The sequence below is a fragment of the Sus scrofa genome, chromosome 4, assembly GCF_054392235.1.
Source record: "Sus scrofa isolate SSC_HxYL_T2T_F1_AM1 chromosome 4, Sscrofa_HxYL_maternal_Yorkshire_Landrace_v2.0, whole genome shotgun sequence".
Lineage (NCBI taxonomy): Eukaryota > Metazoa > Chordata > Mammalia > Artiodactyla > Suidae > Sus > Sus scrofa.
The window spans coordinates 113,917,674-113,935,203 of NC_139386.1; the positions used below are offsets into that span (position 1 = coordinate 113,917,674).

At 38.5% G+C, this 17,530-nt stretch overlaps 1 protein-coding gene across 11 annotated transcripts in view; it reads right to left on the reverse strand.

The window, feature by feature from the left end:
- The window catches only part of RAP1A (RAP1A, member of RAS oncogene family), a 77,644-nt gene extending 60,847 nt beyond the window's left edge, over positions 1 to 16,797 (reverse strand). For 2 of the 11 annotated variants that reach the window (XM_013997264.3, XM_001928649.7), the window contains exons 1-2: positions 16,694 to 16,797; positions 9,061 to 9,154 (exon numbers count right to left, since the gene is read on the reverse strand). In XM_013997264.3, coding sequence (XP_013852718.1) covers positions 9,061 to 9,074 — 14 coding nt within the window. In that variant the 5' untranslated portion in view covers positions 9,075 to 9,154; positions 16,694 to 16,797. Of the gene's footprint in view, positions 1 to 9,060; positions 9,155 to 11,477; positions 11,619 to 13,786; positions 15,955 to 16,603 lie in introns of those variants that run through there. The other 9 variants (XM_085023682.1, XM_021090029.2, XM_085023683.1 and 6 more) reach the window with 9 other exon arrangements.
- Positions 16,798 to 17,530: the final 733 nt, after the last annotated feature.

Here is a 17,530-nt window from a genome sequence, read left to right on the forward strand (position 1 = left end):
CCACAAAGGCCAAAATTTATTGTGTACATAAATAATGAATCTAACCCAAGAGTACAGGTAATAGTCCCACTTAACTAAAGGAGAATAAACTGGGTTAATCAAAATAGTGGATACAAAGGATTAAGATATTGCTCTGGTCCCCAGGGATCTTCAATTTCTGATGGACATCACAGCCAACTTTCAGTGGTAGTAACAATAACAGTGGCAATAATATTTAAGTGCTTTTTGTATGCCAGGCATACTTATTCAATCCTAAACCGTTCTTTCTCCATTTTAGAGATAAAAACAAACAAACAAACAAACAAACCAAAAAAAAAACCCAAAAAACAAACCTGAGGAAAAAAGGGGGTGAAGTAAGAGCTAGTAGGTACTATATACAAACTTTCATAGATGTTTTGCCTGCTGACCACAATTACAGTATCAAATGACAAATATTCAAAGTGAGATCTGGCATACCATTTATATAAATAAGTTTGCATCTTATAATTGAACAGTTAAGACAGTATACAAATGAATATAACTGAGGCAAACTTGAGTTAAAAGAATCAAGTTTTCCAAGTCATCATAACAATAGTACACTACTACCCATTTCTCTCACTCACTGTACCAAGAAAATGGCAACTTAATTTTACCTGGTTTTGTTTTCAAGTACAGACTTAATCATTATACATAATTCCATCTCAGGAATGCAGTTGTTTAATTCATTTTATCTCCAAAGAAACTTCATCTTTTTTTTTTTTTTTTTTTTTTTTTTGTCTTTTTAGGGCCACATCTCCAGCATATGGAGGTTCCCAGGCTAGGGGTTTAATCAGAGCTGTGGTTGCTAGCCTGCACAACAGCCACAGCAACATGGGATCTGAGCCGCGTCTGCAACCTACACCATAGCTCATGGCAATGCCGGATCCTTAACCCACTGAGCAAGGCCAGGGATCGAACCCGCGTCCTCATGGACGCTCGTCAAGTTCATTAACTGCTGAGCCACGATGGGAACTCCAGAATCTTCATCTTGAAAAGCTTTATTAAATTTAATTTACTATTCTATATAACGAACTCATTTTATTTCATGTTCATGCAGATGTTCCTGGGCCAGGGATCAAACCTGTGCCCCACCAGTGATGCAAGCCACAGCAGTGATAACACCAGATCCTTAACTGCTAGGCCACCAGGGAACTTCTCAACTCATTTTAGAACCTTCATTTTCAAATTATAAAATATATAAACTGTGTGTAAAATTCAAGAAATAAAAGGTTTAAACTTAAAAGTCACCTGTAATCTCAACTTCAAGATAACAACTTTCGTCCTTTTGATGTTTCCTTTTAGCCTATATTCTACCTATGAACAGAAACTTGTAAAAATAAGAACTTAAATCGTACTACACCATGTAAACATTTTAATCAGCTTTTTCTGTCTTACCCACAGAGCATTTTTTAAAAATGGTATAGATAACTGCAACTACATGATTGATTTTCTACACAACACTCCAGCTTACATGACTAAAAAAATAACTTCTTATATTGTGAAAATTAAACACAAGGTAGAGAAGGAAAGTTTGCTACTTCATATAAAAAGTCATTTCTTTTGCATGTATTTGAATGCTTTAAAAAATCATTTAACAATTTTACTGATTGGGAGTTCCCGTTGTGGCTCAATGGTTAAAGAATCCAACTAGGAACCATGAGGTTGCAGGTTCGATCCCTGGCCTTGCTCAGTGGGTTAAAGATCTGGCGTTGCCATGAGCTGTGGTGTAGGTTGCAGACGTGGCTCAGATCCCGAGTTGCTGTGGCTCTGGCGTAGGCTGGTGACTACAGCTCTGATTCGACCCCTAGCCTGGAAACTTCCATATGCCGCGGGAAGCAGCCCTAGAAAAGGCAAAAAGACCGAAAAAAAAAAAATTTACTGATTACATAGGTATTCTCTTTGCACTACTAAAAAACTTTATATATCCATCAAGAAGACATTAAACACATGGTTATGGAAGTGTTATGGCTGCAAAAGATAAAAAAATGTGGCAATTCACTGTAGACACACATTCGACCCAGTACACTTGAACCTAAGCAGAGCCAGCTTAGAACATCACAAAGTAATGTTTCTTCAGATCCAGTGTTTAAGATCTAAGATCTATTGCCTACATACACATGCAAGCAGATGGCACAGTGGTGACACAATCTCAAGCTTGTTCTATTGATGACCGTAGTGTAAGTCTAAAGCATAACGGGAATAACAGTGACTTCGCCACCTAAAACATTCCTACCCATGGTTTCAACTGCAGATTTGGTTGGTGCTTGAGTTATAATGCTGTTGTATTTCAATGTAAAGATTATGACATTTGAATGCCATTGAGAAGTTACCATTTATTTAAAATGCAAAAGAATGGAGTTTGTTCCAAGTGTGAAATTCAACATTTAAAAGGCACAGGAACTTAAAAAAAAAAAGGGCACACACACACACACACAATGTGACCAATGAGTTACTTAAGTTCCAGACTTTCCATTTGGATGTAAAAGAAACACCAAAATAACTTAATAGCTGAAGATCTAAACAAACAAATAAAGGTGGGTCTCAGACCTAAGATTCACCTTCCAACTCATCTGCCCAAGGTTTTACTTAAATTAACCTAACATTCTTAAATAATTAAATTTACAAGGTTCACCTACATCAATTTTTAGAAAAACACATCTATAGGGCAAATTGATGCTTGTACTTAACATGCAAAACAATTTTCTGAAGCATGAAAATTTCATGCCAGGGGGTTATATATGTCATTACTAAACTGATTATATGGTTAGAAGAAAGAGCAGCAGGACACAACAGTGGAGCACTTGAAAGCTGCCATACAGAAATCTGGCCCAAACCACCCCCACCTCCACGCCCACCAAAACATAAAAGAGCACCTCGAGGATACCAAGAGCCAAAATAGCATATAGAGTTATCTTTTATAGACCTGACACAACCCTAGTCTCAGATAACTAGAGACAAATGAAAAATATGTTCCTTCTTCACAAAAACAATCCTCTTCATTCTGTCTAGGTTTATCATACTTTGAACTCAAACCAACGAGACAGATCCCATCCTCATGAAGGAGAGATACTGCCACAAACGGTGAGATTCATCATATCCTCTCTGAAGGTCTCTTCAGGCCACAATATCTAACCTAAAATGTTCTTTCTACCATTAAACATGAATTTATATCCTAGTAGCCCTCATCGATTTCATTTCTCTTTTGATGAAAACAGATTTCTTTTCCACAGTCCAGCATAGCAACTTTTCCATGTGTTATCCATTCCCTTATGCTATATCCTGTATTAGAGTCTCTTCCACAAAAATAATTTCTTTCAATCTCTCAATTATCTGCATCTACTTTCATCTCGAAGGCATCCATTCCTATTATTCATTTAAAAGAACTCTAAGCTTAAATTTCTTAAGATATTAATTCATTTGAAGGATTTGAAATTTGTACAAATAGGCAGTTTAGAGATGTCATACTACCATTCTGCCCGAGTATTAACATCAGTCAAAAAAAAAAAAAAAATCCCATTATGTTTTTTTTTTAAACCCTAACCATTAAATGCCTCAGAATTATCAGTTCTTATTTCTGAACAAATCACTCAATATGATGTACTAACAGAAGACTGAAACAAACACATCCCTCCCTCTACCCCACCCCCCAAATAGAGATTAGGTGGACGACTAACATTGGGTGCATCAACATTTTAACTACTGTTGTTCCTGCAACTCATTTCAAAAAACTACAGTAAATTTTTAAACAGTCTAAAAAAATTTAAGAGATATAAACAGAACAAAAGAAGATAATTATTTCTTGATCATAAATGCAAGGGTCTAAAGCAGATTTTTTTAAAGCTGAAAAATATCATGGACTACTCAGGCAGTTAAAATCTTAGTGAAAATTACACTTTCTGAGTTTCTTGTCTTTATTTCCCTCCTTAGAATTTTTACTGTGTGATTTAAGCATTTTAAGCCTCATAGGGGAGAGGGGAGTTTTGCAGAGAAAAAAGGACAGGTGAAGTAAATTATTTCCGAAGAGTTTTCTAGATTTTTCTAGAAGAAAAAGGGTGTGTTGCATTGAAGAAAGGATTAGAGGGATAGAGGTAGTCTGTCATTCACCTCACTCATTCATTCACTCATTCTTTCATGTTTGCATGCAAGCAAAACAAATATTTACTAATCACTCATTCTGTGCTTTGCATGACAGTAGTCCTTTTTCCTGAAAGTTCGCTGTCAGCTTTATCTATAATTAAGAGTTTGTGAATTTTCATAAATTATGTAATTACTTTGGGTTTTATCATCTGCAAAAAATGAACAATATTTCACAGAAGCCATGCAGATGAAATGGGATGTAAGGGCTTTACTTCCCTTTTCCTTGTAAGTCTCTCTAGAGATCAGGACATTTAGCAGTGGCTCTCAACCTTACTATGAAAAATCTTTTATTCTGCACAGATTCCATGTCTAAAGACTTGTCTATCAACTGACATTTCATTAATCAGATAGGTAATGGCTGATAAGAATTCTCAAATTATCAAAGACATAAAAACTAATTAAACTCAATGCTAGGTTCCTGAAGTGTAAGAACAATGTTTTATTTCATTAATGGCCTGCAAATCACCACAATGTACAATAATGATAATGCGGTAATTAGACCCAAAGATTTGAGTCAATATAATTATTGGTCAAAGCTAAGATCCACAGTATTTCACCTGTATAAATCTACTGAGAGCAAATACATAATTCTCGTTAGGCTTTTTTGCAATACTAAAAACAATTCATCCCAAACTCTGCAGACCCCTGGGAAAGACATAATTTAAGTACCATAATTTAGTGATTTTCTATGTCTGGAAAAACCACTGGTTACTCTACAGATTTGTTTTAAGCCAGTATCATGAGAAACAACATCTTCAAATTCAAAAGTTACACATGTTTATCCATAAAGGTAGGTCGTAACAAACTGTCTTTCCTTTGCATTTATAAGAACAAAATCCAAACTCTTCACCATAGACTTCTGTGATCTGTCCCTTGTCACTTTATCTGCCAGTCTTGTCTCGGCTTACCACAACGGCCTTCTCAATCCTGACTAGCTGCTTCCCACTTCAGGGCTTTTACACCAAGTAGTCCTCTTGTCTGGTTCACTCTTCAGGCAGATTGTTATCACATGTCTGGTTTTTTGTCATTCAGGTTTCATATTAAATATCATCATCTCAGGGGACTTTTCCTCAGCACTCAATCTAAACTCTTCCATCACTATCATTCCTTCCAGTTATAGCTTCTTCATAGCATTTGTGACCTTTTAAATTATCTGTTCACTTATTTGTTTACTGCTTCTCTCCACAACCACCAAACCCCATTGGTATAAAGGACTCCATGAAAGCAATCTATTTACTGCCCTATCCCCAGTTCCTAAAATAGTACCAGGTTCCCAAAAAGCACTCAATAAATAACCAGCCAAACTAGATTATTTTGGGGCAGGACTTTGATTTCTCAGTTAAGAACTTATATTTAACATTCAAAATTGATGGTTTGAAAGGGTAAGGAAAACATTCATTTGATAAAAAGAATAAGAAAAATGTACACAATAATCTATTCAACTATTTACTTTTATTTCAATCTTTTAGGATAGAAGGATATGAAAGTCTATTCATGTTTTATACATTTCATGTCACCTCATGTAAACACTAAATAAACAGAAAAATTTTTTTAGCTTTGGAGTTCCTGTTGTGGATCAGCAGGTTAAGAACTAGTTAAGAACTAATATCCATTAGGATGCAGGTTCCATCCCTGGCCTCGCTTAGTGGGTTAAGGATCAGGCGTTGCCATGGGTTGTGGCCTGGATCACAAATGCAGCTTGGATTCTACCTTGCTGTGGCTGTGGCACAGGCCAGCAGCTGTAGCTCTGATTTGACCCCTATCCTGGGAACTTTCATTTGCCGCAGGTATGGGTCTAAAAAGACAAGACAAGACAAGACAAGACAAGACAAGACAAGACAAGACAAGACAAGACAAGACAGGAAGGAAGGAGAAAGAAAGAAAGAAAAAGAAAGAAAGAAAGAAAGAAAGAAAGAAAGAAAGAAAGGGAAAGAAAGAAAAAGAAAAAACTTTTTTTGCTTTACTGAGGTCTGACATTTAAAATTGTGAATTTTCTGGGAGTTCTGGTTATGGCTCAGCAGGTTAAGAACCCAACTAGTATCCATGAGGACCCAAGTTCAATCCCTGGCCCCCCTTAGTAGGTTAAGGATCTGGTGTTGCTGTGAGCTGTGGTATAGGTTGCAGATGTGGCTTGGATCTTGTGTTGCTGTGGTGTAGGCCAGCAACTACAGCTACAATTCGACCCCTAGCCTGGGAACCTCCAAATGCCTAGGGTGCTGCCCTAAAAAGAAAAAAAAGAAAAAAAATATATATATACACACACACTCAAGTGGAATCTTACAGTTTGAAACATTAAATCCCTGTTTTAAATATCTGAGGTCTCTTCAGTAAACAAAATATCATTCAGTTGTCCAGAAACAGGCTCTTGCAGTTTCACATAATAAATACACAGTGTTTGTTTAAAAAAGAAAAAACACATATACAATCTTTAATACTATGTGCTACATTTGCTTATGAATTTAAAAATATTTTCAAGGATACATTTAAAGGGAAGACATGTGAACAAAAATAGTAACAAGGACTTTACTTCTGACATTAGAAAATATTTGAAAACCAAAAGAAACATTAAGAAAAGCATAACTCAGTAGTTGAAAAAATATAGACAGCTTTAGCATATCGCAAACCTATATTTACTTTTTAAAAATTAGGGGCTGCTTCTTTCCTCAATTGGTAATATAAAAGGAAGACAGCAAGCAGGTAATTCGCAGCTCACAAGAGTTTATTATCAGTCAAGAAGCAATATTAATAACAATCTTTAGGCTAACTTGCTTACATATTATTCAGCCAAGTGGAAAGTACAATTAACATACAGCTAGAGCCAGGTATCAGAATGACTAAGAACGGCATTTGCTAACTCTTTTTTTTAATTAAGAAATTAAAAGAAAAGGAAGAGAAGTACTGAAAGTGATATTTTTTCTAAAGATCACATACTCAATTTCCTATTTTTTATTGCTCCATATTTCACTGCCTTCAGCATTCTAAGCTGCTTCACAAGAAGTCTATATTTCACTTTTCATCACTTCTGCTCACACAACTGATGTTTCTAAAGTCCAGTTGCATTCACGAATGCTGGAAAGACCACATGTGGGAGAATTTCAGTGAGGGAATTTAAGATAATACCTCCAAAAAATACAATGTCTAAAAGTAGGATCCCCTGTTAACTAAGGACTCAAATGCTAGATAAGTAAAATATCTGCAGGAGATGATATATTTGTCAAAGAAATAGAATAAACATATGCTTTTTACTGATGAAAAACAGGAACCTTTTATCCTTCCATTTTTTAAAAAAGGTAGCAATAACCAAAGTGTATATATTAAGTCCTATCTTCTCTCAGGGGTCACCTAACTCCATGTAGCTTCTTTATTTATTTTTGTCTTTTTTGTCTTTTTAGGGCCACACCCTTGGCACATGGAGGTTCCCAGGCTAGGGATCTAATTGGAGCTACAGCTGCAAGCCTACACCACAGCTACAGAAACGTGGGATCTGAGCCGCGTCTGTGACCTACACCACAGCTCACAGCAACGTCAGATCCTTAACTCACTGAGTGAGGCCAGGGATTGAACCTGCAACCTCACGGTTCCTAGCCAGATTCGTTTCTGCTGAGCCATGATGGGAACTCCTCCACGTTGCTTATTAATTAGACTCAAGACACTTTTGCATTTCATCTCCAAACTGGGTACACCTGAAGTGTATCTACAGAGATCTTCACAACCCCCCAAACCTTCCTTCTTGTTTTCCGTTAAACCCTCAGATCTTGGCTTATCTGCGTTTTTTAAACCAACCTCCCTATCTTCAGTCTCTTTCTTCCTCAGTTCATTCTGTAGTCTGTAACTAGATTCATCTTCCAAAAGATAAAAGCTCTGATCGGATCATTTTCCTCATAGCAAAACTTCTTGTGCTCCCACATAAAGTCTACACTTCTTAACCTAGCATTCAACGACTTCCCAAGTCCAGTCCCAATCAATCTTTATGGCCTACGGCCGTTATTTTCTAATTATACAAGCCTAGGCTTCTGTCGAATCAATCTCCTGTCCTCCAACCTGTCCTGAACTTTCTATCTTGGCTCATGTCATTCCTACCACAAAGAATGTCTACCACTCCCTTCCAGCTGCCACTGCTCAAGGCCTCTTTGCATCTCTGCATTTATTTATGTAAATAAGGACACACCAATGATATATCCTGCTCCATGTCCCAAAACTGGTCCAAAACTTCCAAATCTAACAATAGCCAGCCTTTATTAAATGCCTACTATGTGCCCAGCAGGCCTACACAGAATTTCTAATCTTCTCAACAATCCTATAAAGTAGGTATTATTATTTATTCTCCTTTTAAAATTGAGAAAACCAAAGTTCAGAAACATCGAATTATATATTTAGTAGGTTACCTCAAAAAGTATACTCAGTAAGCTGCCTCAAATCATATACCTACCAGGTGGCAAAGCAAAGATCTGAACACAGCCTGCCTAACTCTACAGTCATTACTCTAAACAAGAAGTTGTGTGGGTTTTTTTTTTTTTTTTCAGTCTGAATCATGTGACTATCCCTCTCATCTATCTGAAATAATTCAGTTTTACATACTATTCCTACTTACTACATACCATAAAATAAGCTTTTTCATGTTTGTTATTTTAGTAAAGGGAGAAGATTAAAATGCTACCTTCTTTCCAATAAAAGAACAAGACTCAAATTGCAATGTCAGGGAATATCTTTTTTGTCACAGATTACTTTTACCTAAAATATTTTCAAAGAAATTCATTCCAACCAACTTTTTCAAAGATGACTACAAATTACTAACCATATACTCTGATGGTTTTACAGATTATTAATAGTATGAGGATTTTGTGATTACCACCCAAGAACTGTTAACAGATATCTAACAAATGGGCAAAGATTGTAAAAACTGACCTACTCAATGCCATTGAAGGTGCAGTGAGACACACACTCTTATACACAGGGTAACCACCCTCTGATCCAGTTATCCCACTTCTGGGAATCTATCCTAAAGGAAGAAGAAAAAAAAAAAAAACAGAGAGGCAATCAAAGATAAATGTACAAAAATATTTACCCCAGTGTTATTTAAAATAGTACTATTATAAGATCAAACTAAAAGTCCCACACTAGGAGACCAATATCCCGTTGAGAGGAAAAAGGAGGAGCGAAACCATACTTATAGAAGTATAATTCCAATTTTCTTTAAATTTAAAAATCTGTACATGTAGGGAAAGAACTAGAAAAATGAACATTAAAATGTCAGTAGCAATTATCTCTGAATGATGAGTTTACAGGTAATCTTCAATTTACTCTTTACATTTATGTTCTTTTCAAAAAAATTTGCCACAATGGAACATGAATTAGTTTAACAAGAAAAAAAAAAAATGTCCAAGCACTTATAACTACTGCAAATGATTCTGAACCTAACAAGGGCATATTACTTGGAATAGAAACTACACTTCCTAGTGCAAAGAAAATCTCAAACTTGTTTCCAGCTTCTATTAGGCTCACGTGTACTTTTAGATTGTGTAAAGAATTTCATCTAAAACTCAGTAGTATTCATAAAATTGCACAAGGCTCACCATCTAAAAGTCAGCCAGTGCTCCAACAGAAAGCACCACAGTTAAAACTGTTTTACTGTATGTCTACTGAGAATAATAAATGTCCAATTAATCCTAACTCAAAACATGCAAAATGGAAAAACCAGAAAAACTATTCTCGTTTTGCAAATTAACTAAATATACTATTGTTGCCTTATAAGCACATCACAGTTAGGTCTGGGAGGAACTTGAAAATAAAGCTGGCAAACTACCAACATTCACTAAAAATGCACACTGATGCACTTTGTCTATATACACACTTCTATTCTAGTGGATCGTTAACTTCAGTGGCACAGGATGATTTTAATCAGTGTGGAAAAAAATATTAAGCTGTTCTACAAACCTCCACCCCCCAATTTTAACACCAAAACTTCTCACATTCATATAGATTTAAAATTGTTAGCTGAACCAGGAAAAAAACATATATATGTGGCATATATGCAGAAAAGCAATTTAGAAAAAAAGATAAACAGAAGTAAAACAAGCAGTTGAGCAAGTAATTCTTATTTTACTATATTTTAAACAACCGAGAAAATGATTTTCTCTAATACTAAAAAGCTGTTAGAAAATAAGACTACAGAAATAGCTGTTGAGCAACTAAGACAGAATTAAAATATCCCATAGATTTTATTTAGAATATGAGTATAATTCTATTTTCACTCTACTATGAAAATACAACATTTATTTATAAAACACATGTCAGGTTCTGGCAAACAAAACAAATTACTAGACTATAAATTCCTTAAAGTAGAAACTACAGCCTCACATCTCAGTTTCCATCAAACAGTGGGATGTTTGGGTCATTCAAACATCTGTTCAATGACTGAATCTGAAATCTATTAATGAAATTATGCAATATTTTCACAACTACACAATGGAATTTAAAAGGTAATTCAAAAGACATCAATGGTTTGGGCTAGATACTGAAAACTACATGAGATCCAAAGATTAGTGTTAAATAGCTGCAAAAATAATTAAGTTATGTCTGCTTGCTTAATGTTCTATAATACAGCCAACTTGTCTAGAACAGAATGATCCTATTTATAAATGAATTTAAAAATATCATTGAAAATAGTGAATGAATTTACTCTCAGAATCACACATCTGACAAATCTGAAACAGTCTGCAATAAGAAAGAATTCCTACCACTACTCAGAATCTCACAAGCTGCATTTGGGCTTTGTCCAAAAAAACAGTTGTACCCAGTTCTCTGTGTCTCTCTAACTTTACACTTTTGTTGCTGATAACTAAGCCACAGTTCTAGCCTAAGCAAAGTTATTTTTTACAACCAGAATAAGTGAGTATAACACAGCACTGCAAACAACCATGAATGTTATACACATATACTTGTGAATTCAAAGTGAGGCACCAAGTTTTAATTAATCCAAGTGTGTCTTTTATCAGTTATAATGTACAGTTTAATATAGTCTTATGAAATACGGCTTATTTAAATATATTCTGGGAGTTCCATCGTGGCTCTGTGGAAACGAATCTGACTAGCATCCATGAGGACGCAGGTTCAATCCCTGGCCTTGCTCACTGGGTTAAGGATCCGGCATTGATGTGAGTTGTGGTGTAGGCCATCGGCTACAGCTCCAATTTGACCCCTAGCCTGGGAACCCCCATGTGCCAGGAGTGTGGCCCTAAAAAAGTAAAATAAAATAAAAAATAAATATTTTCTGAAACCAAACAGAGAACTACATATTTAATTCCAAATTTGGTTAATCTTACCTTTCCACACTTTGAACCACTCTTTAGCAATATGAACTAAATAATTAGGCTGGAGATAGGAAACTATCTCTATCTGGGAAAACTAGATATGCAAAAAAAACTTCTTTTCCAGATTCATCTAACCTAAAGTAAGTCCAGAATCTTAAAACAAACAAAAAAAAAAGCCATTAGTCTAATGACTGACTGAAGTTAATTTCACAGTACATATTTAAACGTCCATGTCTATATTACATATTTCTGAAAGTTACAATAAAAAGATGATTTTTAGACCATCTGTAAAGGTACAATTTCTTGTTTCAACTCCACCTTAACCATCACACACAATTTCCTTTTTTTTAAATATTATGGCTACTCCTCTGGCATATGGAAGTTCCCAGGCCAGGGACTGAATCTGAGCCACAGCTGCAACCTACATCACAGCTGTGGCAACGCCAGGTCAATACACTGCACCAGGCCAGGGCTCAAACCTGTGCCTCTGCTGCGACCAGAGCTGCTGCAGCCAGATTCTTAACCCACTGCACCGCAGCAGGAACTCTACAATTTCCTTTTTTAATTGATGTATGCCTGTACCTTCTAGCTCTAAAAAGCCTATTTTCAAGAGGAAATGAGAGCATGGCTCAGTTCTCGAACTGCCTAATTGATCAAAACATCGTGATAAGCTAAATTTATAGGTTCAATACTAATCAAGATCATTTAACTTTAAAACAAACTGCCTTCCTAACTAGTCATCTCAAAACTAAGTGCAAAAGGAAATGGAGAGAGAGTATGTGAATCATTCATTGCATATTCATAACCATTATCACAAAAATTCAAAATGTAAATGGGCCAATATTTCTCTGTATATGAAAGACTGAAAAGCACATAAAAACTACCATGTGTAACCTCCAAATTCCACACACACACACAAATGGGGGGAAATGGCTGCTTCATCTGTCTCAGTAACGTAAGACAACTTAAAGGGCTTTATGCTTAACGTTAATCATTTCCATAAAATGTGAATTTGGCATTAAGTCATGCAGCAGTATAGATATCAGAATGAGCAGAAAATACTTGGCAATATACCATAACTCTTTTTTAAAACTGATGAGTTCAATTTGAAAGGAACACTGGTAGGAAGTCAGTTTACGTTTGCCATTTTAAACTCACCACAATATTAAGATATAAACGCTTTATACAAGATATTTTTATTGATGTTCTAAAATAGAAGAATTGTAGAACTGGGAGCTGAGAGGTTACGGGAGGTTCAATGAACATTTGCTGGGTCTCTAGCATGTGTCAGACGCAATGCTAGGTGCTTGCAGGTAACTCCAGGAGTTCAACTCCCTGACTTCATAGATGTTTCTGCTCATGCCAAATCAAGCCATTTAGATTTCGGACCCAGAAATGCTGAGCAATGCCCTCATGGTGGTATAACTCTATCAAAACAGACTGGCATCATCCCCTTTTATAATAGAAATAAAATTTCAAAGATGCAATGCTAGCCTTATTTAAGAGAAACAATAGTCTCTGTGTTTTGAATAACTTACAAAGAATTACAACAATTTAAAAATTCAACTGTGAGAGTCCTCAACTAAATACTAGTTGCATAATTTATTGCAAAGAACAAAACACAGGGCTGTCAGAGATGTAAGATTCTGAAGACATAAAAAACAGAAATTAAACAAATTGCAGATACCATTAAAAATAAGTAAGGAAAAAAAGAATTATCAATATGAAAAATTAGGTGCTTGATTGCAATGTCTATTTTATATAAAAGATCATCAACCATATACTAACAAAGTTCTGGAGTAACAGTAAACACTGGCAAAATCTGAAGTTGAATTTAACTATTAGACTACAAACTACGACAGAACGTAAAATTCCCTAAGTGAAGAAAACCCTGTCTAAGACAAATCTGTATCCCCAACAATTAGCACCCCCTTGTTAAATGTTAAAAAGGAAAGCTAAAACAAGAATTCACGTGAGTTACTGGAAAATTCAAACTACTACTACAACTACTACTACTACTACCACTACCCAAAGCAAGTAACACTGCATGAAACTTAAGATCAACAACTGTGGCTGTCACTTTAACTAGTACAACCCACTCTCTGTAGGAATAGATATACCAAGAAGACAAGCATATTTATATACTTTGATTCAACAGTGCTTCTTCTGGAAATCAATTCCAAGGAAATATTCAAAAAGAAAGAAAATGCTGCATACACAAAGTGTTCATTGTTATTTTCAATAGGGGGAAATATGCCCAACAGCAGGTAGATGGAATATTTTGCAACCACTGAAAAGGGTTTAAAATGAAGATTATTAACCTCCTATTTGGTCTTCCTGCTTCCACTCTTGCCCCATCCCCCAAGCTGATTTCCACACAGCAGCCGGAATGATGCCCATAAACGTTAAGTCAGAACAGGTCTCTCTTCTAGTGGTTTCCCATCTCATTCAAAGTAAAATCCAAAGTTCTGACCACGGCCTACAAAGCTGTACAGTGGCCTCGGCAACTTCTCCAAACCTCAAGCTCTCTCACTTTCCCTCTTGCTGACTGGCGGCCCAGGTGTTCTCCAAAACGCCAAGTACACTGAGTGGTCTTTGCACTTACAGCCCTCTGCCTGTAACCTTCTGCCCCAAGACAGCAAACATCTCTCACTTCCTTCAGGTCTGTGCTCCAGCCTCATGTCTTCCCTGACTGCCTTCTTTGCCACTGTTCCCCTCCATCCCCTCAACCTACTTTACTCTTCGGCACACCTCTTATCACCTGACTTATTCTACATTTATTTGGTTGTGGCCCATCTCTCCTAATTAGAATAAAGCTCTGTGACAGCATGGACTTTGTTTTATTCACATAATAGGCATTCAAAAAAGCACGTGTTAAATTAATATTGAATGTTGTTAACTACATGAAAAAACATGCACATAAACAAGCTTGGAAGAGAAGAGAAAAATCATCTGTCAACATTTTCAAGTGTGGATCATGTTGCTAAAAAGGAGTTTGTACAATAAAAATCATAAGTCGGTCATGATCATGATTTTAAGCTGCCAAAAGTGACTATAATAATTTCCTTCAAAGCCATTTGTTTAAAATTATTAGTAGTTCAAAAACTACTGGTAATAGTTATATTAATGAGAACTTTTCCCCATAAGATTGCAATACAAAATCACTCTTAAATCTTGTTCCCAAAGACCCAAATTTAGTCTATAAGGGTAGGTTTGTCATTCCTGAACTCAAACAGAAGATGAACAAAGGCTTTTGAACAGTTTTAATACGGAACTGAATACTCAGGGATTCCAGTTTACTTTTAAGACAACTACCCATGGTTGGCTTCAGAGGGTCCCTGAAACTGAATGCAAAATTTTGTGCAAAAATGCCTATTACCTCCTTCCTGAGGAGAGCATCTACACATTTCATTATATTCTCAAAGGTGTCAGTAGCCCAGAAAAGGTTAATAATTACTATTTTATATACTGGGAGCTAAAGGCCATATTCTAATTTGAGCTGCCTCTCAAAAGGATAGAAGATATGGAAATACCTAGACATATCTTTGTAATCATTCAATTCATTCAAGAAATATCAAGTGCCACAAAAACAAACAAACAAGAAAGACCAAGTGCCTAGCATGTGCCAGGCACTGTATGAACCTCAGTACCTTACACCTAATCACATTTTGTGGCACATAATTCAAAATACCGAGGAAACAAGATTTACTGAAACACCAGACTAAAAGAATTTCAATTAACGCAAATACAATTTCAAAACAGAAAGTAAGTGTTCAAGAAATCAAAATAAAGAAGCTCGAAACCTGATTTAGTGTCAATTATGTCAAAATAGTGCAGATTATCAATTACATCACAAGAGAAGAAAAACTACACACATGCATGCCCACCCCCACACTCTGACAGGAAACCAAAATAAAGTTTCCAAATCCTGTTTCCAGCAGCATCCCTTTAGAGACTGCCCTTCAGCATGCTTTTGAAGGTAGGAGCCCCACGTTAAAACTAAGAGCGGATACTTCACTCTTAACTGTGCTAAAAACAGAAAGAATTATCATCTCACACCCAGGAAGCAGAAAACTGTGGCCACCTGTACAGCTGTGACCCATTAACCTCCTGCCCTGTTATTCTCTTTCATTTCTTCTACCTTCCTCCCTTCGAAGCAGTGACAAAACCATTTTCCCTCCCCAAAAGGAATACATAACTCCTCGACGCTAGTTCTTTTTCCAAGAGGTCAAAAGGTCCCCTAAACTCTGGTTCTTAGCACCGTGAGCTGATTCCACTTTTCAGGCACAAGTGTCTTCCCCTCAAGTTCTCCCCACAGCAGTAAGTTACACAATTCAGCCGAAAACGCTGTCCTTAACTTCCTGAACCAGGGGGCAAAAGACACTCCTACCAGTCCCAGTTTGAAGGAAGACAAGAATCACACGGTGACCTCTGCACTAATAAAATTCAGGAAAGAAGCAGAGACCCAAGAAAAGCAACGCCCGAAAAGGCGAACACATGGCATGCCACGGAAGACGTTGGGCAAAGAGGGCGGGAAAGGGGCTGGGAAATGGAGTGGGGCGTAGAGATGTCAGCCCTGCGCACTGGGGGAATAAAGGAACGGGGGACCCCGAACCCTGACAAGTGAACACAGAGAGGACACTGCTCCGGTCTACCCTCACCTCTCCAGCAGACGAGGGAGGAACAGAAAATTCACCCAACCCTCCAACCCCCTCTGTGCTTGCCCCCCAAAGGGTGAGCTGGGTTTGAAGGAAGATCTGACCCTAGTCTGGGGACACGCAAGAAGAAAAAGGCAGCGATGTCCAATCTTCTACCTCCCTCGGGCAGTGAGGGGCGAGGGCACTGTGTCCGGGGAGATGGCGAGGGAAATAGGCTTGTGCCATGACACCTCGGGGAGTTGGAGGGTGGGGGACACAATGTCCTCTTTCTCTCCCACACCCGGCCCGGGCCCCTCCCGTCCCTCTCCCGCAGGCCCAGCCACAGTCCACCGGCTCGGTCCGCGGGCGTGGTTGGCTCTGGCCCCGGCGGCGGCGGCCGGGCCTCCCCAAGTCCTGGCCCCTCCCGCCGGCCAGGCCCCCGGGCCGCCGCCCCGGACACCGAGGGAACGCAGAGGAGGAAGGGGGAGCCAGGGGACTGACCGGCAACAGGAGCCGCCTCAGCCCCGGCTCGGCCGACCCGCGCCCCCCGCTCCTTCTGAGGCCGGCTCCGGCTCCCCGCCCCTCACTCACCCCCCCGGTCCGGCGCCTCCTCCACCTCCTCCTCCTCCTCCTCCCTCCACTCGGCCGTGGCTCCTGCTCCGGCTCTGCGCGGCGACGGCGGCGGCAGCGGCCTCGAGAGCGGCGGCGGCGCCTCCAGAACGCGCACGCACGCAGCACGCAGGCCACGCCCCCAAGTCCCGCCCCGCCCCTCCGAGTCGGCGTCGGCAAGGTTTCGGCCCCGCCTTCCTTTTGGCGTTCCGGAGTCCGCTTAAAGGGGCCGCGCAGGAAGGGATGCGAGAGTTACGAACCGGGAGAGTTATGACCTGAGGAGAGGAGCGGGAGTTACGGTTTTGCCTTGGGCGGTTGGGTGCGGAAAGGAAATGAGGAATAGTCCGAAGATTCTGGAGTAATAGAATTTTGGACGGAATACAACCTTTTGATAAGTACTAATTGAACATCTCATATGTGACAGGCACAGGGAATAATGCCATTGGCAAGTAAAGGCCCTCGTAGAGCTTGCATTCTAGTGGGAGAGAGGAGACTGAAACAAACAAGTAGAACAAAAATTTCAGAAAGTGGAGTCCCCATCTTGGTTCAGGGAAACAAATCTGATTAGTAACGGTGAGGACGCAGGTTCGATCCCTGGCCTCGCTCAGTGGGTTAAGGATGCGGCATTGCCATGAGCTGAGCGGTAGGTCACAGACAAGGCTGGGATCTGGCATTGCTGTGGCTGTGGCATAGGCCAGCAGCTACAGCTCCAATTAGACCCCCAGCCTGGGAACTTCCATACGATGTATCTGCGGCTCTATAAAATCCAAAAACTAAAAAAAAAAAAAAAAAAAATCTCTTTTGGAGTTCCCGTCGTGG